General features: G+C 41.4%; 1 protein-coding gene across 1 annotated transcript in view; it reads left to right on the top strand.

Moving 5' to 3' along the window:
• KLHDC8B (kelch domain containing 8B) overlaps positions 1 to 26,137 on the top strand; it is an 858,961-nt gene that overhangs the window by 718,683 nt on the left and 114,141 nt on the right. Inside the window, exon 5 of the mRNA XM_086939363.1 lies at positions 3,731 to 3,832. Within this exon, the coding sequence (XP_086795489.1) occupies positions 3,731 to 3,832 (102 nt within the window). The remainder of the gene's footprint in view (positions 1 to 3,730; positions 3,833 to 26,137) is intronic.

Raw genomic sequence — 26,137 nt, forward strand, 5'->3', positions numbered from 1 at the left:
CACTATTACCTGCTATGTGCCAAGGAACAAACCCTTGCGCCATAGTGCAAGGGAGTGTACATTCTTAAAGCAAAGGTTTATACTGGAAGGAGTCCCTTCCAGAATGAAAATGATCCTTTAGTATGTATCCCCCATTGGATGTGTGTTGTACAATGCAGAACACACTCAGAGTTGGAGAAAGAAGTAGAAATGAAAACATTTCTCCTCATTGCGCCTGCTTCGTGGAGGCATATGGTGTTGGTGCAAACCCCGCCTTAGAATAATAGTAGGTTGGTTGTATGGGAATGCCCCTATGCCCCCCGTGAAACGCCCCCTTGAGGCACAGTAACGCATGGCAAATCTTTGTATACTTTGGGATACATTCCAATGCAAATTCTTGTTTGTGTTGGATGGTAAATGCTGTGCCGACACTCTGTGCCGGGTTCCCTTCCAAAAAGTGACGTAAACCGACGCAAAGCGTTTGTAGATCTGATCCTTTGTGCTTTGGAACAGACTGACAGAGGCTGGGACTTATAGATAACTCACAGGCACGTGAAGCAGCCCTGTTTATTCATGTACTTCCAGGACCAGGCTGTGATGATACTGCTCTGTAAAGCACCATGACATGCTCAGTAATGCCTCCCTGCTTCCCTTGCGCATGGATAATCAATTTAGCAAAACATGTTTTCACTGCTCAGTATTAGTCCCAGACATCCTGCCTGGGAATTACACCGGCTCTAAATCCAATAATCCTCCCAGTTCTGGAGTTCAGGAGAGGAGCAGTCCTCGTGCCAGTGAGCTTCAGATGTGGGTGATGAGAAAAAATTACCTTTCAGTCTGAGGGTACCACACGCACTGCAGACCGGACGTGACACCGCATCCTCCCTGTAATAAGAAAGCAGCCTCCCACTGTGGCACCCTTGGAAATGGTTTACAAATTAACAATTACATGCATTATATTCTTCTTTCTCCACTTGGATAATGTTTTGCCCTAGAGGTTTCCCTTCCAGTACATTTCCACGAATTATAGGACTGAATCTGTGACTGATAACAGGGTAGAAATGGCTCATGGGGAGTTTTGTCAAAACCACAATCCTAAATGTTTGAGGATGTTGAAAACTTTTCTCTTCATTCCACTCTGGAATACCCATCTTGCAACCCAATGGGAAAATGTGTTTGTGTAATTACACAATATGCTAGGTGTAATATTTGCACCAGTAAATCCCTTTATGACCGCAAATGTACTTTTAGAAATTCCTAAAGTGAATTTGCGCTTGTAAATTTGGGGGCAGATGTATCAAGATTCGATTTTGTGACTTCTAAATAGCGATTTTTAAGGAATCGCTATTTAGAAATCGTAAAATGGAATGTATGTACAAAATCACTATTTTTTTAGCAATTTCTCATTTTTCCTTATTTGCGAATTCACATTTTGCGAATTCACAATTAAGGAATAATTCCCATGCATTCCTATGGGCCAGGAGGCCCATAGGAATGATTGTGAAATAATTCTCAAATTGGGAATTCGCAATTTGCTTATCGCAATTTGAGAATTATTTCAAGGGTGCAGGGGTGTTTCAAAGACACCCTGCTGCACCCCTGAAATTTACATGTGTGTGTATGTGCATAACATGCCACCCTCACAAATGCCAAATATGGCATTTTCAAAAGAAATCGCAAATTACCACCAAATACAAGTTGGTGGTAATTTGCGATTTCTGAACCCAAATTCGTAATCTAAAAAAGTTACATACATCTCATTTAAGGAATCGCAAAATTTGCGATTTGTTAAATGCTTAACCAAAATAAGGAATCACAAATTTTTGCGATTCCTTATTTTGCGAATTTTTGTTACATATCAATAAATGCTAAAGGGCCTTTTGCAAATCGCTAAGGCCGAAATTCTGTGAATTTCAGCCTTTGCGAGTCGCAAAAGGCTTGATACATCTGCCCCTAAGTCATTTGCAAACATAATTGGAATTTATCCGCACAAATGGGTTTGTGATTGAGGCCCAGAGTGTATTTAAGAGAATTGACATATCAAAGTACAAGATCACACAAAATGTCATTCCCATAAAATCCTAACTTAAGTCTGTTTTAAGACAAACTTAAGACAGAATCCTCACTTCTGTGAATACCAAAAGTAGTAAGTTTAGGATTTTGTCTTAAGTTAGTTCTGTGAATCGGGCCCAAGGATTCTAGGTTCGGAGTTTTGAGTTCTGAATGTCAAAGTAAGACACAACAGGTTAGTTACATCACTTAGCAAGCAGTCTATTAGAGAAACGTTTGTGAATTACAAGAGTTCTGGCTGGATTGCAAGACAAGGAAAGCAACTCTCAAGTTTTATCCAACGCTTACTGTAAAGGAGGGTTGTCAAAACTAATGTATATTCCTAATCTCATGCATCGTTTTGCACTCGTTAGATTCAGATTGGGAATTGTCCACCACCTTGTTGCCTTCCCAAACATGAAAATGTGCCCCCCCCGGATTTGATTCCTGGTCCATGTGATGGACAGAGTAAGCAAAGCACTGTGCACTTTATGTTGTTTTGTGGTTTTTATTCTGGTTTTAGAAGTTATTTCCTAAAACCACTTCTGCTTACGTATGGCAATGGATCACATATTGCTGCCCTAAAATACTTGTCTGAATTAAATGATGCTAGGGTGTGTTTCAATGTAGCACTTTTTATTATTAATGCAATTAACAAACGTAAAAGCATCGCTATTTCATTATAGGGACGACTCAACCAAGTTTTTAAATGCAGATTGTACCCCTTTCAAACATTTCTAAGTGTTTACAGACATGACCGACTTTGTTTACTTGTTGAATATTGAGTATCACTTTGTACTATTTTTAACTTTTATGCTACCTATGTGTAATGCATCTAGCTGCTATCTATGTATGCTTTTATGGTTGTTTTAAAAACACAGAATTTAGGGCTACATGTACGACGCCTGCATTTAGCGAGTCACACATTGCGTCAAATTGCAACTCGTAATTTGTGACTCACCAAATGCAATCTACAACACTGTCTCAGACACTGTTTGCGATTCCCAATGGGGTCGCAAATTGCATGCCTCACCAATATTCATGAGGCAAGCACAATTTGTGACCCCATTGGAAATGGACAGCACAGGATGCATTTAAAAAAGAAAAATGAAACTTTAAGAGCAGGCAGAGGTTCCTCAGAACACTGCCTGCTCTTGAAAAATATTTTGGCCCCCATTCACAAAGGGATCCCCTTCTCATTTGCGAGTGGCTTGCCACCAAATGCCCATTTGCAACCTCAAAAACAGGTCCTACATCTGCCCCAAAGAGACACAACAGGCAGTTTCGATTTTCCAGCATAAGAAAAATAAATTCATGCTCGTTCTTGTATTTATGCCACACAAATTCCTTCAGGTAATACCTGGAAGAATTTGTGCAGAAAAATAATAAGGGGTATGCTAATTCCGGTGCACTCATGTAAAAGTGGGGAAGAAGTGTTGTCACAATATGGAGGCCTCACAGGCTCGTTCTGTTCCTGTAAGTTAAATGTAAAGGGACATATGAGGTGACGTCACACTAAAGAAGCATCACAGACTCGTTCCAGTGAATTCATGTATGGTGGTATATGAGGCGAAAGGTCACAGGCGTATTCCAGTGAGTTCAAGTAGGCGGTGAACTGTATGCACATAGGTTTTAGCCTGCCTGGCTAATTTAAACTGCGATAAGAGGTTCTGTCTAATTATTGGTGCTATTCCCATTGCAGGTGTCTGGAGTAAACCCACCCGTTCAGGCCGGATGAGGGAGAAGAGGGCCGATTTTGTGACCGGCGTCCTCGGCGGGAGAGTCATTGCGGCTGGAGGACTAGGTACTCTTAAATATTACCTTTAGATAATTTGTGTGCACAACAGTTTATTAAAGGGTGAATCTGGTGGATAGTTAACATAATTACTAATGTGTAAGAACGTCCTGCAGAATAGTATAAAGACTTGTAATGTGAAATGGGAATCAAAACCCTGCAGAATAGATACAAATAGTAATAATGTAAAAGAACCACCTACAGGAGAGTATATAGAGTATCCACGTGAAAGAACTCTGTTTAGATTAGTATAACAATTATAAATGTGAAAGAACATCCACCAGAATAGGTAGAAAGAGTATTAATGTGAAAGAACATCCTGCAGAATGTTATAAAGAGTGTTAATGTAAAAGAACAACACTCTTCAGAATATTATAAAGAGTATTAATGTGAAAGAACAACCTTCAGAATATTATAAAGAGTATTATTGTGAAAGAACACCCTTCAGAATAATATAACGGGTATTAATGTGAAAAAAACACCCTTCAGAATAATATAAAGGGTATTAATGCGAAAGAACACTCTTCAGAATAATATAAAGAGTACTAATGTGAAAGAACACCTGTCAGAATAATATAAGGAGTATTCATGGAAAAGAAAAACCTGCAGTATAAAGAGTTTTAATGCGAAAGAACACCCTTCAGAATAGTATAAAGAGTATTAATGCGTAAAAACAACCTGCAGAATAGTATAAAGAGTATTCATGCAAACGGACATCTAGCAGAATAAGTATAAAGGTTATTAATATGATAGAACACCCTCAAAACTAAGTTTAAAGACTATTAATGTGAATCAACACCCTGCAGAATAATGCAAAGACTAATAATATGAAAAAACACCTTACAGAATAGGTATATGGAGTATTAATGTAAAAGAACAACACTCTTCAGAATATTATAAAGAGTATTATTGTGAAAGAACAACCTTCAGAATATTATAAAGAGTATTCATCTGAAAGAACATCCTTCAGAATAATATTAAGAGTATTAATGTGAAAGAACACCCTTCAGAATAAGACAGAGTAGTAATGTGAAAGGACACCCTTCAGAATAATATAAAGGGTATTAATGTGAAAGAACACCCTTCCGAATAATACAGAGTATTAATGTGAAAGAACACCCTTCAGAATAATAAAAAGAGTATTAATCTGAAAGAACATCCTTCAGAATAATATTAACAGTATTAATGTGAAAGAACACCCTTCAGAATAATAAAGAGTAGTAATGTGAAAGGACACCCTTCAGAATAATATAAAGGGTATTAATGTGAAAGAACACCCTTCAGAATAATATAAAGGGTATTAATGTGAAAGAACACTCTTCAGAATAATATAAAGAGTACTACTGTGAAAGAACACATGTCAGAATAATATAAAGAGTATTCATGGAAAAGAAAAACCTGCAGTATAAAGAGTTTTAATGCGAAAGAACACCCTTCAGAATAGTATAAAGAGTATTAATACGTAATAACAACCTGCAGAATAGTATAAAGAGTATTCATGCAAACGAACATCTAGTAGAATAAGTATAAAGGCTATTAATATGATAGAACACCCTCAAAACTAAGTTTAAAGACTATTAATGTGAATCAACACCCTGCAGAATAATGCAAAGACTAATAATATGAAAAAACACCTTACAGAATAGGTATATGGAGTATTAATGTAAAAGAACAACACTCTTCAGAATATTATAAAGAGTATTAATGTGAAAGAACAACCTTCAGAATATTATAAAGAGTATTCATCTGAAAGAGCATCCTTCAGAATAATATTAAGAGTATTAATGTGAAAGAACACCCTTCAGAATAATACAGAGTAGTAATGTGAAAGGACACCCTTCAGAATAATATAAAGGGTATTAATGTGAAAGAACACCCTTCAGAATATTATAAAGGGTATTAATGTGAAAAAACACTCTTCAGAATAATATAAAGAGTACTAATGTGAAAGAACACATGTCAGAATAATATAAAGAGTATTCATGGAAAAGAAAAACCTGCAGTATAAAGAGTTTTAATGCGAAAGAACACCCTTCAGAATAGTATAAAAAGTATTAATGCGTAATAACAACCTGCAGAATAGTATAAAGAGTATTCATGCAAACGAACATCTAGTAGAATAAGTATAAAGGCTATTAATATGATAGAACAACCTCAAAACTAAGTTTAAAGACTATTAATGTGAATCAACACCCTGCAGAATAATGCAAAGACTAATAATATGAAAGAACACCTTACAGAATAGGTATATGGAGTATTAATGTAAAAGAACAACACTCTTCAGAATATTATAAAGAGTATTAATGTGAAAGAACAACCTTCAGAATATTATAAAGAGCATTAATCTGAAAGAACACCCTTCAGAATAATATTAAGAGTATTAATGTGAAAGAACACCCTTCAGAATAACAAAGAGTATTAATGTGAAAGAAAACCCTTCAGAATAATATAAAGAGTATTAATGTGAAAGAACACTCTTCAGAATAATATAAAGAGTACTAATGTGAAAGAACACCCTTCAGAATAATACAAAGAGTATTAATGTGAAAGAACACCCTTCAGAATAATACAGAGTATTAATGTGAAAGAACACCCTTCAGAATAATACAAAGAGTATTAATGTGAAAGAACACCCTTCAGAATAATACAAAGAGTATTAATGTGAAAGAACACCCTTCAGAATAATATAAAGAGTATTAATGTGAAAGAGCACCCTTCAGAATAATACAAAGAGTATTAATGTGAAAGAACACTCTTCAGAATAATATAAATAGTACTAATGTGAAAGAACACCTGTCAGCATAATATAAAGAGTATTCTTGCAAAAGAAAAACCTGCAGTATGAAGAGTTTTAATGCGAAAGAACACCCTTCAGAATAGTATAGAGTATTGGAGCGAAAAAACAATGTGCAGCTTAGTAAAAAGAGTATTAATGCAAAAGCACACCCTTCAGAATAGTATAAAGAGTATTAATGCGTAAGAACAACCTGCAGAATAGTATAATGAGTATTCATGCAAAAGAACATCTAGCAGAATAAGTATAAAGGTTATTAATATGATAGAACACCCTGAAAACCATTAATGTGAATGAACACCCTGCAGAATAATGCAAAGACTAATAATATGAAAGAACACCTTACAGAATAGGTATATGTAGTATTAATGTAAAAGAACAACACTCTTCAGAATATTATAAAGAGTATTAATGTGAAAGAACAACCTTCAGAATATTATAAAGAGTATTAATCTGAAAGAACACCCTTCAGAATAATATTAAGAGTATTAATGTGAAAAGAACACCCTTCAGAATAATACAGAGTATTAATGTGAAAGGACACCCTTCAGAATAATACAAAGAGTCTTTCATATAGCGAGTCGCAAATTGCGATTCGCAATTTGACGCAATTAGCAAATTGCTAAATGCAAGCATCGTACATCTGGTCCAAAGAGTACCAATGCAAAAGAGCACCCTTCAGAATAATATAAAGAGTATTATTGCGAAAGAACAACCTACAGCATAGTATAAAGAGTATTAATATGTATGACCAACCTGCAGAATAGTATAAAGAGCATCCATGTGAATGAACACCCTTCAGAATAGTACAAAGTGTATTATTGCAAAGGAATATCCTGCCGAAGAGTATGCGTTGCCATACTCTAGGTTTATGGAGTCACTCAGAACCTGCTCCTGCCATGCGGACAGCCCTCGGGGTCAGCTCCCCGTTGCAAATGGATATCTGTGATTTTGCTGATTGAAGACTTTGTGACTGCAAAAGGCTTTGGGGCACACGCATCAAGCCTTTCCTGTACACAAACCGGTTTATTTGCAGAATCGGTCCGTTTGTGAATGGAAAAATGTTTTTTCCTATCCATGTAGGTTTTGGGATTCGCAATTTAGGTATTGCATTTTTTATACTGTAGGTAGCAAGGACCCCCTGATAAGGATAAATATCCTGGGACAGGGTAAACAATATGTGAAAAAACAATCCCAGGCATAAACTGAGGAAAATACACAATAGATTAAACAAACAAACTAGTTCAGTTAGAAAAATTATTTATAGTTTAATTTGATAAAAAGGGGATAATAAAAATTAAACACATTAATCACAGTTGATAAAAAGGATGATACATATGTATTCACAAAACAGATAAAAAAAGGGTTAAATGGTCTCCAGTCAACGCGTTTCGACATATACAATATGTCTTCATCAGGACATTAACCATCAACAAGCTCTATTAGGCAGCAATATATGGGGACATATGTTAAGTCTCTTCTTTATTTGTCCAAGAATTGGAAACAAGGTCAAAAGATCCCTAAAATTAGAGTTTATAAGTCCCACAAAGTTGATTCCGGTCTTTAAGATGGAAGGTAACGTAGTTACTTAAAATGCTGTTTGTGCTACCGAGTGGAAAAGGTGAAGTCACTTATGGATAGTGACAACTGTTGCTGGTAGCAGCTGCACGCGACAATAACTTCTGAAGTTGTATCTTAGGGGGCGGCGAGACTCCTAACTAAAAGAACAGTTGTCCTTTCTAGCCGTTATATAATAATCCTCGCCAACAAAGATATATGGGGAATGACGCCGGATGTAGAGCCGGCTTACTGCAGAGCGAATTACACTCCCAAAGCGTACGAGGGCGCTTCACCACACAAGCATGTCCGTAAGCGCTAAGGAAAAAACGCCGCTTCCAAATGGGGTTGCATTCAAATATACACGCACGTGATTCCTCCTAAGTAAATATAGTTCCGAGAGCGCTAAAGGTAGCCAGCTGCATCCGGGGTTCTGCCAACGGGTCAGTTTGCGAAAATAGAGCATTGCATTTTTTGCCATTACCTAAATTGTGAATGCATTTAGCGAATCGTAATTTGCCATTCAATAATGCATATGCATGTAGCCTTTCCTAAATGCAAACTGTGCATTTAGGAAATGCTAATTACAATCAACTCAAGTTGATGGTAATATGTGCATGCTTTGGAAAATGCACAAAATGCATTTTTCAAAGTGCCATGTAGCTCACACATGCCCTTAGCGCATGTGTGTGTTTTACATGTGCACAATGAACTTTTTTTGTGGAGTGCTTCAGAGGGGGCCTTAAGCCCCTGGGCACCCTTGGACTTGCATACACTATTTGCGATTACCAATTTGGTAATCGCAATTAGAGAATGCGGCCTGTGGGCCCATAGGAATGAATGGAGTCACATTACCGAATAGTGATTCGCCATTTCCGAATCTCTATTAGGTAATATTCAGGAATCACAATTTTTTTTGCGATTCCTATGTGCATTGCATTTTGCTATTCCCAAATAGCGAATCAGTAAAATTTGCTATTTGGGAATCGCAAAATACGGGCTTGATGCCAGTGCCCCATAGATTCCTAATTTGTATAGCCAAAATTGATGATGAACATAGATCAGTCCCAATCAGGTATAGGCAGGGCCACTGGACTATGTGATTTTGCAACAGTGGCGTTTTCCGCATAGTTATAGATTTGCCACCTAATCCTTCATCTGCTACATAGTCTGCAGATTTCAACAAAAAAAATTGTTTCTAACTCAAACGGTTCAAAAGTTGCAAAAAACGCAGTAGTAGGTGTTGCCACGTGGTTGAAGGCTCTTTACTGAGGAGGTTGAATCATCATCTTTCTTTGGCTTATTGATACATTTTAGTATCAAACTGCTACTAAAGAGGTGTAACCTATGTCCAGTGTTAACAAGTGTAAAAATGACAAAATGTTAAAGTGGTACTATCACGAAATGTGCTGCAATACTCTGCATAATTAGCCTTTTTGTGCCCCATAATTTGGCCAACCTTGCCGCATAATCTGGCCCTTTCTTGCCACATAATTCCAGTTACCAGGGTATAGGAGTGTTGAACAGAAGCAAACAGCCATAGTGATCCATTCCAAAAAAAGGAAATACTACCCTGATACTTGTTCCCACATACTGCTAAGAGATATGCTGTGTTTTTGTTGTGTTCCTTGTCTGTCAATGGAGGTCCTTAATGCATATGGCTTATTTTTTTATACAGGGAAAGCAGTGGTTTTGTAAGGCAACTGATTGTATTTAACTTTCACCGGTTTTTGCTTGATACTTTCATTGAATTTATAATTTTTTCAATGACGGGAGATAACACATTTCCTCTCAGACACCATTTGTCATTGTGATTCAGCTTTTCCTAGGGGCCTGGAAGATAACACATTACTGAGCTGTGTAAAGAGGCATAAAAGATGGAGCCTTTTAGGGATATGAAAGTATTAATATGCTAAGTACATCTGAAATTAAAATAAACAACGAACACATTCACAAAAGCAAAACTAAATGGGATTTATTGTAGTTTCGGAGGAAATTACTGCTAGATTGAGCAGAAAAGTAATTACCTCTCACCGCTTCACGAAAATCCCTTCTCTTGGTTCACAATGTCGAAGAGATTGTTTTTCCTACTGACATTTTTTCTCAACAGGCCGAATTTCTGAAGGGGTCTGTCTCATTTCTAAATTGGTTGGCTGGCTTTGGTCTTTTGTGGTTTTGACCTGTCTGTGGTTCACCTCAAAACAATTTAATGGGGTGTGTAGAGGGGTGAAGAGGAGTACTGTCTTCTAGTCCCTACAAAGAGGACTCTCACATCCCTTACCCACATTGTCAACGCTTCGCTAACCCAAGGCACCTTCCAGGACAACCTGAAGACCAGGCAGACCCCCCTCTGCCCCCCGCCGAGAAAAACCTACACTTCAACCAACTGAGGTTACCAACCTCTGTTATGTAACCCACCACCCATCTACTGGAAAACGTATCTAGAATTCAGTTGCCACCCAGTTACATGGCTAATGGAAAGGGGCGACCATTCGGTCCCCCCGAACGTATGGCGGAGAACCACGATCCCCCCGGGAAGCCATCTTGGGCGGGAGGCGAGTCTCGGCTGGTATGCCCGAAGCGGCGTAGCCGGGGCGCGCTTTTTCCCGCCCTGGAGTGGGCTGGCCTAGACACTGACGCGGCCGGCCACGCCCTTTGAGGCAGGCAGGGGCGGGTTGACGCCCGCCCTGAAGACGGATAAAAGGAGCAACAAGCCAAGAAAGCATCCTCTTGTTCCTGTGCTCTGAAGCTGCACCTCCTCGCTACACGTGAGCTCGAGACGGAACGAAGAGCCAATTTTGAGCGTGGTAATCTTTCTTTTTTGTCTTACAGATACTCTGTCTAAGAATGCCTAAGAAAGTCGGAAAGCGAGTTACTATCGACCAGATGCTCCGTATGCTCATGAAAGAGGTAACCGATCTAAAGAAGCAGATGGCGGCTAGAGACGGGGAAGGGGGACCGAAACGACCTTTGGCAGGAGCCGCTCCAGGAGGGAAGGGCAAGAGGCCCAGACGGGGGGCAGCTGGGGGGGACATCCCGGTTCCCGATACCCCACTCGAAGTGCCAACTCCGGTGCCGACAGAGGGGAATCCGATTCCCGTGGTGGTCACCCCCGTCTCCGGGGAGGATATGCCGCCCGAGTTGGCAGCACAATTGGCAGCGTGGTTGGGGAAAAATGGCGAGGGCGCCACGGCTGACGACGCACGGGTGTTGATGAAGCAACTGCGTGAAAATAGGGAGGTGGTGAAGGCACCATCGCCAGTTATCACGCCGTCTCCGGCGGGTGAAAAATCGACAGGAGCAGGTCCAGCGGCAGACGCAGCTTCCGGTTCAGGTAAGCGGCCATTGCCGATTGCGAGGGATGAGTCTGCACCCTCACGAAGGGAAAAGTTGGGTCAGCATGTCCCTCTGGCTATTAAGGAAAAGATGTGGGCTGATGAGTATGTAAACATTTTCTCGTTGCTTACAGATCATTATGAGATGGAGCATGTTAAGAGCCAAAAGGAGCTCATGCATCCGAGTGTTTGGCGCGCAAAGATGGCCGCCTTTAAGGTTGACGAAAACATTGGCACTTGGGGCAGGGCATGGGGAATTTTTACCTCCATCATGGGTGAGCGTAGGCCCGAGTTGCTGTCCGAATTGCCTATTTACCAGTCACGGATCATGGAATATTCTGTATCATATGGGGGCAATCAGTGGTTCTGTTACGATAATATTTTTAGAAAAGCGAAAGAACACGACAAGAACTTGACTTGGGATTGTTACGATTCTGTTTCGTGGTCAAAAATGGAGAGTACTGGTATGTTGAAGTTACCATTGGTAGGGAGTAGCGGGGGTGAGTCCTCACGCCAATATGTTGGGACACCCTTTCGATCAGGTACAGGTAACGACCACCACTCGAGGCCGAACGGCAACACAGGTAAAAAGGGGATTTGTTGGAACTTTAACAGGGGTAAATGTACGAGGCCCCAGGGGTCGTGCAAATTTAGACACGAATGTGGAGGGTGTGGGCAGTCATCCCATCCTGAGTCCATGTGCAGAGCCAAAACGGGTGATAACGGTGGTAGAGGAGGCACCAAACAGGTCTGAAATAGTCCGAGGGGTGCCTTTACCTACTCCGATTGATACCATGGCAATGATTCCTTGGCTCAGCGAATACCGGATCATGCTTCCGCTGGGGTGTTGCGGAACAGGTTTTCATATGGTTTCCGCATCCCAGTGGGGGAGTTTCAGGGTTTGGCAAAATGTAAAAACCAAATGTCGGTCCTGCAACATACGACCGTGGTACAGGAAAAGATTGGGAAGGAGGTTACTCGAGGTCGAGTCGCCGGTCCATTTGATGAGCCACCGTGTGCTAACTTTGTTTGTTCTCCTTTGGGGGTGGTCCCGAAGAAGGACCCGGGTGAGTTCCGACTGATACATAATTTATCAGCCCCACGTGGTCTTTCCGTGAATGATGCGATAGACCCGGAAGTGTGTTCGGTGCGGTACGCATCTTTCGATGAGGCCGTCGCCATGTTGAATCGCCTAGGGCCCGGGGCGCTGATGGCAAAGTCAGATATTGAGTCAGCGTTCCGGTTGCTCCCGGTACACCCAGACGATCAGCGTCTCCTTGGTTTCATGTTTCAGGGTCACTATTACATGGATAGATGTATGCCGATGGGATGCTCTATATCTTGTGCCTATTTTGAAAAGTTCAGTTGTTTTCTGCAATGGGTCTTCACAAAGAGGACGGGTTTTCAACATGTCATGCATTATCTCGATGACTTTTTGTTTCTGGGGGCGGCCGGGGATCCGGAATGTGGACAGGCTTTGAATGAATTTTGTGTCTTAATGAAGCATTTTGGTGTGCCACTGGCACCAGGTAAGACTGTGGGTCCCTCGACCTGCCTCGAGTTCCTGGGGATCGAGCTCGATTCAGGGGAAGGTTGTTTTCGATTACCAAGGGAAAAGGTGTTAAGATTCAGGGCTTCCCTGAAAACGTGTATTAGTGAGTCTAAAGTTAGACTGCATCAATTACAACAATTGGTGGGCCAGCTGAATTTTGCCCTGAGAGTAATGCCGATGGCCCGCCCCTTTTCCCGCTCGATCGCTCAAGCCATGGTCGGACTGAAGGAGGGTCATCATCGCACGAGGCTATCGGCAGAGGTTCGCCAGGACATGCGCATTTGGTTGGCATTTCTGGCGGAGTTCAATGGTCGAATTGTCTGGAATAAACTGGCGGTGTCCTCCGAAGAGCTGGGGCTGTGGACAGATTCGGCTGGGAGCATTGGTTTTGGTGCCATATTCGGCACACAATGGTCGGCTCAAAAATGGCCGTTATGGTGGCACGAGTGTGGGCTGACAAGTAACATTGCCTTTCTTGAACTTTTTCCCATTCTGGTGGCCCTAAAAACTTGGCCTGAGGGATTCAGAGATCACTCTGTGGTGTTTTGGTCTGATAACATGACCGTGGTTGAGTGTATCAATAGCCAGGCAGCACGATGCAGATGGATTCTGAGATTGCTCAAAGAAATTGTGTTATTATGTATGCAATTGAACGTGCTATTTAGGGCAAGACATGTGCCGGGGGTAATGAATCAAGCGGCTGATGCGCTTTCTCGTTTTCGTATGCAGGCCTTCTGGGGTTTTCTGCCCACAGCGGACCCGGTGGCGGCACCCTTTCCCGAAGCTCTCTGGTCTCTCGGTGCCCCGAACTACAGAACCTCGTGGGAGAGAGTTTAGCACCCAGGACAAGGAAGGCATATGAAGGGGCGTTCCGAGCCTATTGGGCCTTTTTGGGGACTGCTAGGGGAGAGCTTTGGGGCCAGGAAGAGCTAGTAGTAAAATTTCTGCTGTCTTTACATCAGGCAGGCAAATCAGTGGCTACGGCCCAGAGGCATCGGGCCGCCATTTCCTTCATGGCAAGGGCTCATGGGATCCAGGACCCGACTGCGTCTTTTGTTGTGCAAAAAGCGCTACGTGGGTGGCAACGCCTTGAGGGTCGCAGAGTAGATGAGAGGCGCCCGATAGGTTTAGATAGGTTGGCTCTTTTGTTATCTGTACTTCCCGCAACATGTTCATCCCGGTACGAAACGGGGTTATTCCGAGCCGCTTTTGTGCTAGCATTCCATGGGGCTATGCGGGTAAGCGAACTAGTGGCAAAGAACAAGCAGGATACCATGGGGGGACTGTGCCGAGAGCACGTTCAGGTCAGGGGGGAGACAATGACTGTCTCGTTTGTCAGGTCCAAGACCGATCAGGGTGCGATTGAGGACTGCATAATCATACGAAGGATTCCCGGGTCTCCCATGTGCCCTGTGGTGTGCGTGGAGGAATATTTAGCACAAAGGGTGGCATCATGGGGGGGGACCTTGTTGAGACACGCTGACGCCACCCCACTGACGAGGTTTCAGTTTCAGCGGGTGCTTGCGATGTCAATTTCGGCCGCGGGCTTGAACCCCGGCGAGTTTGGGACCCATTCCTTTCGGATAGGGGCTGCTACAGAGGCTACAGCCAGGGGTCTGAATGTTGAACAAGTAAAACGTGTGGGGCGTTGGTCCTCGAACTGTTATAAGAGGTATGTGCGGTTGCACATGTTGTGAAGCTGTAATGATGTACTCACGCTTCTTGTTTTTTGTTTGGTTTTCAGTTGCGCAAGCCTACGAGGCGGGGCGGACTGTGCAGTCGACCCGACACCGGGGGGCCAGCGGTCAGACATCACCGGCTGTGAAAAAGGAGGTGTGGGTCGTGGGCCACTCATACGTGAGGCGTGCCGCGGACGTATTCAAAGCAGGTGACATGATTCACGTGGGTGGGGAATACGGGTACAGTGTGTCCTTCTACGGAAAGGGCGGGCTCTGTATTGACCAGTTTCGATCATTTTTTGAGGGTTTGTTAGGGTGGACGAGGTCACCGCCGTCTGTAGTCATAGTACATCTTGGGGGCAATGATTTGGTGACCACTGGTAGACGACTTCTTCTTGAGGCAATGCTTTCCACGGTAAGTTGGTTGGCAAGAAGAGTTCCAGGGTGCACAATTGCATGGTCCCATATGATCCCACGGAAAGTGTGGCGGGGGCTATTTCGGTTTCTGCTCTGAATCATTCAGTAAGGAAAGTTAATAATAAAATGAGTAGATTGTTCCGTTCAAGTACACTGCATTCTATTTCGCATGGTTGTATTACAGGGGACAGTATGTATTTGGGGGATGGTGTTCATTTGTCCGGGATGGGGAACAAATTACTCATAGGAGACCTGATAGCTTGGCTAAAGACTTTATGACATGACCTTTAGGCAGGAGTGTTGTGGGGGGTCCGGATAGCCGGTCAACTATCCGGCCTGTGGCGGTAAGGTCATGATCGGTGAGCAGTAATTGGAAGATCCCTATGGGTGGGCGTCACCCATTACGGATGGGAGCGCTCGAGGGAGGTGGCCATTGGCCCCTCAACGGGGAGGCGGTCCCTTCTAAGGATGGGCCGCCGAAAGGAAAGGAAAGGCGGTCAAGGCCCCTTCCTGGGTAGGAGGGGCTACAGCCCCCTCCTGGGGAATTTCACGGGGCCTGGACATCTGCGACGGCAGATGTGGTAAGTTGTGTGGGGTTTGGGAGGGGGTCTACGCTACCTTCTAGATACCTCACACGAGTCCTCGGACGACCTTTAAATGGCGTCGAGTTTATTGGGGCCCCGTCAAGTCAAGGGAAATTGGTAAATGCACTTGAGGTACACCTCTGTGCGGTCGCCCCTCACAAGTGAGGGGGATATGTCTGGTTTAGGGATCTTGACACCGGTTACGACCTTGCCGTTGGCCCTTAAACGTTAGGATGTACAATTTCAAGTTAAACGTTTTGTAGGATGTTAGTTCGGCTAGGAGAACCTTTGTATTAGAGAATATGTTAAGGTTAGCCAAACATCGCAATGTGGAAATGAAATTGTACATTAATATGAAACTGTTATTTTAATGTTTTAATTTTGTTTCATATTTTAATAAATTCGGCCGGGAGGGTCACTCCCTCCCGTCTTCCAAAAGTTCAGAACCGTTTCCGGTTTCCCATTCTTGGGGATTGTGTTGAGAGGGGGTGGCGGGTATCTCAGCCATATGGAAAGGGGCGACCATTCGGTCCCCCCGAACGTATGGCGGAGTACCACGATCCCCCCGGGAAGCCATCTTGGGCGGGAGGCGAGTCTCGGCTGGTATGCCCGAAGCGGCGTAGCCGGGGCGCGCTTTTTCCCGCCCTGGAGTGGGCTGGCCTAGACACTGACGCGGCCGGCCACGCCCTTTGAGGCAGACAGGGGCGGGTTGACGCCCGCCCTGAAGACGGATAAAAGGAGCAACAAGCCAAGAAAGCATCCTCTTGTTCCTGTGCTCTGAAGCTGCACCTCCTCGCTACACGTGAGCTCGAGACGGAACGAAGAGCCAATTTTGACCCACCCACCAGCCCCTGAGGACAGCAAGTGGTTTTGAATAAAGTTTGATGTGGTAACACTAATTTTTTGCAGGTTGTGATGACTATCGTGATAACTTTGAATATGCAATAAAGAATGGTCGAATTATAATATGTTTTGCAAATAAAGTAATTGTGCACTAGTGTTTATCAGTAATCATGCCTTTTAATAAAGTTGTAAATTGTTACTGTCTTTTAGTAATTTAGTCATTTAGTAATTTAGTTAGAATTGTCATATTTATTTTGGTCGGACGGTAAGGTCATGATCGGTGAGCAGTAATTGGAAGATCCCTATGGGTGGGCGTCACCCATTACGGATGGGAGCGCTCGAGGGAGGTGGCCATTGGCCCCTCAACGGGGAGGCGGTCCCTTCTAAGGATGGGCCGCCGAAAGGAAAGGAAAGGCGGTCAAGGCCCCTTCCTGGGTAGGAGGGGCTACAGCCCCCTCCTGGGGAATGTCCCGGGGCCTGGACATCTGCGACGGCAGATGTGGTAAGTTGTGTGGGGTTTGGGAGGGGGTCTACGCTACCTTCTAGATACCTCACACGAGTCCTCGGACGACCTTTAAATGGCGTCGAGTTTATTGGGGCCCCCGTCAAGTCAAGGGAAATTGGTAAATGCACTTGAGGTACACCTCTGTGCGGTCGCCCCTCACAAGTGAGGGGGATATGTCTGGTTTAGGGATCTTGACACCGGTTACGACCTTGCCGTTGGCCCTTAAACGTTAGGATGTACAATTTCAAGTTAAACGTTTTGTAGGATGTTAGTTCGGCTAGGAGAACCTTTGTATTAGAGAATATGTTAAGGTTAGCCAAACATCGCAATGTGGAAATGAAATTGTACATTAATACGAAACTGTTATTTTAATGTTTTAATTTTGTTTCATATTTTAATAAATACGGCCGGGAGGGTCACTCCCTCCCGTCTTCTAAAAGTTCAGAACCGTTTCCGGTTTCCCATTCTTGGGGATTGTGTTGAGAGGGGGTGGCGGGTATCTCAGCCATAAGCATGTGTGCCTCTATCACGCTTCCCAAACCGCAAATGTGTCAGAATCGCTCATTCCTTTACCACGCATCGTGGTACCACATATTTCGTGGTAAAGGCATGATTGTTACAGGGCTGTGTGGTAAAGATCCCACCCTAAGGAACCTGCTCTTAGCCATAACAACTACCCAACCCCACCTGAGTCCTAAAAAGTACCCTGAGGCCTAAAAACTAACCTGACGCCCTCTGAGCCCTAAAAAGTTCTCTGACCTCCAGCCCTAAAAACTACTCCGAGCCCTAACAACTACCCCGACCCCCCTCAAACCCTAAAATTCACCCTCGCCCGAGCCCTAAAAACTACCCGACCACCCAAGCCCTAAAAACTCCCCCGACCATTCACTAAGCCCTATAAACTGTGCCGACCCCCCAAGCCCTGAAAACAAACCGACACCTTAACCCTGAGCCCTAAAAAATACCAACACAACACTTAAAAACGACCCCATCCCCCCAAAACTCAGCCCCCACCACACTTACCTCACAGCGCCCTCTCCCGGTCCTTCCTATTCTTGGGTCAACCCATCTCAGCATTTAGAACTCGCATATGTGTTAAGCACGCACATGCGTGGGTAAGGCATATGCAAAGTTAAGGCAATCATGGTTGCCCTTTCGTGGGAACAGCACACGTGGCTCTGCCCGCGTTGTTCAGGCCGTTTCCCGTTACTGGGGCACATCAGCAAGAGTAGCCTATTTTCAAGACTCTCAGTCAGGGTTCAGACCACGCTGTGGTATTGAAACAACCACACCCAAGTGGTCAGTGGCAATGTCTTCCACAACAACAACAACAACCCTTGCTTCATGTTCCTGCTAAACCTCTCCAGAGCTTTTAACACCGTCAACCATCACATTGATCCACTCCCCAAATAACTCACAAGGGCTTCAAGAGCGCACTCCTATAGTGGTTCGCGTCCTCCCTCACCAACCCACAACAACTCACTCAGGTAGGATCTTCCAGATCCCATATTCTTCCAATCACCAGCAGAGTGCCCCAGGGCCCCACACTGTCACCCATCATTTCAACCTTCATATGAAGCCAGTGGGAGCCACATCAAGATCCACCAATCTGCTGACAACACCCAACACCATCTCCCAATCTCCTTAACCAACAACCTGTAGAGACTCAAAGTCTACTGCAGGCACATTAAAACTTGGGTGGCAACACAATTCCTCATGCTACATTCCACAAGCACAAAATCCCTTCCGTTTGCCAACATTGGCAAACATTCACTGATTCAGTCATGGGTCTCCAACTTAAATGTAATGGACTTTACACCCCAACTGCCATAACAGGCCAAATTTCTCTGATTTACTGTCGACGAACCTCTCACTCAAAGACAAGATTGCCAAGAACACCAAAATAATTCTCTCTCCCTCTCCCTCTCTCTCTCTCTCCCTCCCTCCCTCCCATAAAAGGCATCCTTCATGCAACAGCCCAGCTCATAAAGGGCTAAAGAAATCCACCCACATCACCCTCATGCTAAAGGATTTAGACCAGCTGCACCTGCTAGCCCCAATCAGCTTCAAGATCAGCTCCATCACTTACAAGGCCTTCTACACTATTACCTCTGCTGACCTAGCTAACAAACTAACAATGGGGCCTATTCACAGAACTAACTTAAGACAAAATCCTAAACTTACTACTTTTGGTATTCACTGAAGTTAGGATTTTGTCTTAAGTTTGTCTTAAGACAGACCTAAGACAGACTTAAGACAAAATCCTAACTTAAGTCTGTCTTAAGTCTGTCTTAAGACAAACCTAAGACAACATCCAAACTTTTGTGAATACCAAAAGTAGTACGTTTAGGATTGTGTCTTAAGTTAGTTCTGTGAATCAGGCCCTCAATTAGGAAGTTAGCACCAGAAGTAGATTTTCAGCATCACCACATACACCAAACTATGCACTGCAGGAAGGAGAAAAGTTAAAGACTTCTTCTCATCCTATCCCTTTGTGTATTGAGGAAAATCAGAATCCAAACAGCACCAACCCTATTAAAATTCAGAAAAAAATGAAACTCACCTCTTCAAGGAGCACTAATTCAGATGGGCTGAGTTGTCTGCCCTTCCACTAGCTCCATCTCCTTCTTCTGTCCTCTCTCACCTCTTCCTGTATCCCCACTGAGAACTGCCCCTTCTACAGCACTACAGAGCTAGCCGGATAGATTTGGGCTTTATAAATACCAAAGCATACATACAGACAGCATTGTGATGTAGAAAGTTTGCATGTCTGGTCTTCTGTGTTATGGGGTAATTTGGCTAATTTCAGAGATGAGGTTGGGTTAGTGACACCTGGAAAGCTCAGGTTTTAAGAGACATTACTTGCTTCTTTCTCTGATTTCATGACTAGAGACCTCAATAGTGCTTGGGTAAGAGAAAATGTGAGAGAAGGTGAGCAAGACAGAGAAAGAGAGAGTTTGATGTAGTTTGTGTGCGTGCACATATGTGTGTGTGTGTGCTTGTGTGCCCATGAGAGAGAGAGTGAGACAATTGGCCTGATTCACAAACTGTATTTGGTAGTAGATGAAGAAAAGTTACTTACCTGCAGTAACACTCTTTCTGGTAGATACCCTATTTACCTGCAGATTCTGCAGCTGCAGTACTTCTCCCAGGCATCAGACTGGATCTGGAAAGCTTTAAAGTCCTCATGTCATCGGTAGAGAGTGCTAGCTTTGCAACAACACTGGTCGTGAAGTCAGGAGACATCACCAAAGACGGTATGCAGACAAAATATCGATATTTAAATATCGATATACAATAATATCGAAGTTTAAATATCGAAGGGACATAATATAGAAGGTAAGCAATATCGATAGATTTAATATCGATATTAGTAATATCGAAGTGTTAAATATCGATGTAAGTAATATCGATGTTAATAATTTCGATGTTACTAATATCGATGTGTATATTATTATGTATTTATAATGTTTTTATTTATTTTTATGTAATTTTGTATTTTAGTACTGTAGCGGGTTGTGGGTTTATAGGGGAATAGGGTGGGAAGTAATTTAATTATGTTAAATTAATTATTAATTAGTAGGAATTATAAATTAATTTTAATTAATTGGTAATTATTTTTAGTTAATTGGTAATTAATTTTAAGTAATTGATTTATTGATAATTATGTTCTGTAGCGGGTTGTGGGTTTATAGGGGAATAGGGTGGGAAGTAATTTAATTATGTTAAATTAATTATTAATTAGTAGGAATTATAAATTAATTTTAATTAATTGATTAATTGATAATTATGTTCTGTAGCGGTTTGTGGGTTTATAGGGGAATAGGGTGGGTAGTTATTTAATTATGTTAAATTAATTATTAATTAGTAGGAATTATAAATTAATTTTAATTAATTGATAATTATTTTTAATTAATTGGTCATTTATTTTAATTAATTGATTAATTGATAATTATGTTCTGTAGCGGGTTGTGGGTTTATAGGGGAATAGAGTGGGAAGTAAGTTAAATGTAGTTAAGAAAAAATGTTTTTTAATTAATTGTTTTGTTAATTATATAATTGTTAATTAATTATTAATTGGTAATTAAATATTAAATGGTATTTTTAATAATTTCTTTATTTAAATATATTTTGCTAATCATGTTTTTAATAATTATGTATTGGTATTTGTAAATGGTTTATATTTATTTAATAGTTACGTTTATTAATATTTTTAAAAAATACATTTATTTATAAGTATGTTATTTTTACCCCTACGCTTTCCAACACTTTCCCTACTGTTGCACTCTCTGGAGTTGGAATAGTAATTGTTACCCCTACTCTATCCAACACTTTCCCTACTGTTGCACTCTCTGGAGTTGGAATAGTAATTTTTACCCCTACGCTATCCAACACTTTCCCTACTGTTGCACTCTCTGGAATGGGAATAGTGATTGTTACCCCTAAGCCATCCAACACTTTCCCTGCTGTTGCACTCTCTGGAGTGGGAATAGTAATTGTTACCCTTACGCTATCCAACACTTTCCCTACTGTTGCACTCTCTGGAGTTGGAATAGTAATTGTTACCCCTACGCTATCCAACTCTTTCCCTACTGTTGCACTCTCTGGAGTGGGAATAGTAATTGTTACCCCTACACTATCCAACACTTTCCCTACTGTTGCACTCTCTGGAGTTGGAATAGTAATTTTTACCCCTACGCTATCCAACACTTTCCCTACTGTTGCACTCTCTGGAGTTGGAATAGTAATTTTTACCCTTACGCTATCCAACACTTCCCTATTGTTGCACTCTCTGGGGTGGGAATAGTAATTGTTACCCCTACGCTATCCAACACTTTCCCCACTGTTGTACTCTCTGGGGTGGGAATAGTAATTGTTACCCCTACGCTATCCAACACTTTCCATACTGTTGCACTCTCGGGAGTGGGAATAGTAATTGTTACCCCTACACTATCCAACACTTTCCCTACTATTGCACTCTCTGGAGTGAAAATAGTAATTTTTCCCCCTACGCTATCCAACACTTTCCCTACTGTTGCACTCTCTGGAGTTGGAATAGTAATTGTTACCCCTGTGCTATCCAACACTTTCCCTACTGTTGCACTCTCTGGAGTTGGAATAGTAATTGTTACCCCTGTGCTATCCAACACTTTCTCTACTGTTGCACTCTCTGGAGTGGGAATAGTAATTTGTACCGGTACGCTATCCAAAATTTATGTAATTGTTTTTATTTGTTTTACATTTTTATTAATTGTTATTTATATTATTATTTGATGTATATACATTTATTTGTAATTTGTTATATTTTTATTTATTTATAAGTTATTAAAATCATTTATTAGAGGTATTATTAATGAAGTATATACTATGTATTATATCCTTATTATTATTAGTTTTTATTACATTATTTATTAATTTTAAATATTATAATATATATTTAACTATGTTTATTACATTTATAAGTATTATTTTATTAATATTCCATGTTTTGTAATTAAAAAAATGATTTCTTTTTAAATTATATTTTTGACATCGATATTATTTTTTCGATATTTTTTTATTTAAATATATTTTGCTAATCATGTTTTTGATAAAGATGTATTGGTATTTGTAAATGGTTTATATTTATTTAATAGTTAAGTTTATTATTATTTTAAAAAAATACATTTATTTATAAGTATGTTATTTTTACCCCTACGCTATCCAACACTTTCCCTACTGTTGCACTCTCTGGAGTTGGAATAGTAATTGTTACCCCTACGCTATCCAACACTTTCCCTACTGTTACACTCTGCAGTGGGAGTAGTAATTGTTACCCCTACGCTATCCAACACTTTCCCTACTGTTGCACTCTCTGGAGTTGGAATAGTAATTTTTACCCCGACACTATCCAACACTTTCCCTACTGTTGCACTCTCTGGAGTTGGAATAGAAATTTTTACCCATACACTATCCAACACTTTCCCTACTGTTGCACTCTCTGGGGTGGGAATAGTAATTGTTACCCCTACGCTATCCAACACTTTCCCTACTGTTGCACTCTCTGGGGTGGGAATAGTTATTGTTATCCCTACGCTATCCAACACTTCCCCTACTGTTGCACTCTCTGGAGTGGGAATAGTAATTTGTACCCGTACGCTTTCCAAAATGTATTTAATTTTTTTTAATTTGTTTTACATTTTTATTAATTGTTATCTATATTATTATTGGATGTATATACATTTATTTGTAATTTATTATATTTTCATTTATTTATAAGTTATTAAAATCATTTATTAGAGGTATTATTAATGAAGTATATACTATGTATTATATCTTTATTATTATTAGTTTGTATTACATTATTTATTAATTTTAAATATTGTAATATATATATTCAACTATGTTTATTAAATTTATAAGTATTATTGTGTTAATATTCCATGTGTTTTAATTAAAAAAAACAATATTTTTAAAAAAATGATATTTTGACATCAATATTATTTGTTCGATATTTTTGTACTTACCTTGTTAGAGATAGGATCTCGATATTAATGTAATCAATAGTTTTGTTGCGATATTTTGGTAGGTAGATATTTTTGTAGTCGATATTTTGTCATAGATTCACCAAAGACATATAATACTTATCCCAGTGCAACAACGTCAGTTTCCGTCCATTTGTTCCAAGCCTTCAAGGTGAGAGGACAGACTGACATAAACAGTGGAGTGCAGTACCAAAGCAAAAACAGGAATGTTATTAACTCTCCCTATAACATGTCCATCAAACGGGGAGTCGGGCAGGTCGGTGAGGAGTCTGCAGGTAGATAGAGTATACACCAGAAGGATTGTTACCACAGGTAAGTAACTTTTTCTTCGGATGGATATTTCTATGTGCAGATTCCTCCAAGTAGAATAGGTTACAGAGTAACCAAGCCCCTGGAGGAGGGCTGATGGATAGTTAAACAAGGAAATCCTGCAGAACAGACATGGCAAAGTGGTTGTCACTATGCACCTCGGAATCTAGGCAGTAATGTTTGGTTAAGGTGTTAAGGGACATCTATGTCGTTGTATTGTAGTTCTCTGAAACTGACGAGAGCAGAAGTGCTGGATTTGGTCCTAATGGCTCTGATTCCTTCTAGAGGTCTTAATGCAGAGAATATTCCATCTCAAAAGGGTTCTTTTCCTCATGGCTTTACCTTTTTTTACGCCACGGTATCCATCAAAGAGCTGGCCATCCAGTTGTATGTTATTGTTGCAGTCCAGATAATAGTTGACCACCTATATATGGTCCAATCTATGCAACCTCTTCTCCTCCTTAGTGGGATGAGATGGCGGTAAAAGGTTGGAAGGGTGATGGACTGAACTAGGTGGAAAGGGGTCACCACTTTGGGCAGTAGAGCAGTGCTAGTTCACAACATTAATTGGTCAAGGGAAAAGGAAGTAAAACGGAGACAGGAACTAAGTGTGTGTAACTCACTTACCCACCGTGCTGTAGTGCTAGCAACCCAAAATGCAGTTTTAGGAGCTAACATTATTAAAGGACAACTATGGAGGGGTTCAAACGGAGCCCCAATAAGAAAGGTGAAATCTAAATTAAGGCCCCAATGGAGCACAACATAAGGGGTTGGCAGATACAAATTAGTCCTTTCAGAAAAGTCACACATTTGGGGGACTTGAAAAGGGATGGCTGATCTGGCAGGCAAAGGAAGCTGACATCAAGGCCAAATACCCTTGGCAATGCCCATAGCACAACTCCTTTGACCAAGGGAAAGCGCATACAGCAGGATCTCTGACAGCTTAACCTGCAAGGGGCCCACATCAGTTCCCACACACCTTGCAACAAGGTCGCTACATCTGCAAGAGCAAACAAAGTTGGTGGGTAGGCAAACCACTGACAAGATGGCGTCTACCACCTTCCATGGCAGCTGAAAGGAACTCAGATGTCCCCCCTCAATCTGCAAGCATGTAGATGGAGGCCCCCGTGAATTGGGTGGAGAACCATCCCCTTAACTGGGAGAGAAGGTTTGGCCTGAATGGAAGTCTCAGCAGGGGATTTGTGAAGATGCGCAGAAGATCCACATACCACATAATTCTTGGCCAGTCTGGTGCAAGGAGAATTACTTGGGCTCAGTCTTGGCAGACCTTTCTCAGAACCAGAGGAATCAAGGGTATGGGGAAATGCATAATGCAGCTAAAAGCTCCACTTCAACTAAAACAGATTAAGTATGGGCGAATTTTGCAGATCTGCTGTCCGCGAATTTGCGCAAAATCGCAAAAGAATCAGCGGATTCCTGGATTTTCCCACAAAATCGTGGATTCCTTTGCGATTTGCACCATCCTTAACTGGAGTACTTTCTACTGGCTAATCAGTAAGTGCTACCTCGTTGGGTAAACGTATAGTGTTTTTCCTTTTTTTTAAAAAAAAATGTTATTTTGTGGCAGAGGCATAAAACATACAAGGACAAAACAGCTTCTAATCAGCGACCGTCATTCACATAGTTTCTGGTACATTATTGGCATAAAAGAAACAAAAAAAATATCATTGCAATAAAAAGTAATTATTAGGTTTAGATCCAGTTTTCAATAGGGGACCATAAATTCTGAGCAAAGATCTTCTTTTTCTGTCCTTTCAGTTTATAAACTGCTTTGTCCATTCTATAAATATTTAGCAGCTTTCCCAACCATTGTTCAAATGTAGGTGGATCTATATCCAGCCATCTAGAAGTAATACAGAAACGATATACAGCCATTCCAATAAACAGAAAGTATTCTTGATCAGCAGATAAGTTTTCAGAAGGAAAATAAATACCAAAAATAATCAAAGAAGAACATAGCTTAATATTAACATTGAGCAAGTTAGTCAAAAAAGTTTCAATCTTATCTATATATAACGCCAATTTGAAGCAGCTGTAAAACATATGGCATGAGTCCGCTGCTAAAATTCCACACCGGCTACAATTAATACCTTTCGTGGCCTTCCATTTGGCTAGTTTAGCAGGTGTGTAATAGAGGTCAAGGGTAGACATATAGTGTTGACTTTTAAGAGAACTATTAATAAGTACTTTATTA

This window comes from Lissotriton vulgaris, chromosome 9, assembly GCF_964263255.1.
Source record: "Lissotriton vulgaris chromosome 9, aLisVul1.2, whole genome shotgun sequence".
In the NCBI taxonomy this organism is placed as follows: domain Eukaryota; kingdom Metazoa; phylum Chordata; class Amphibia; order Caudata; family Salamandridae; genus Lissotriton; species Lissotriton vulgaris.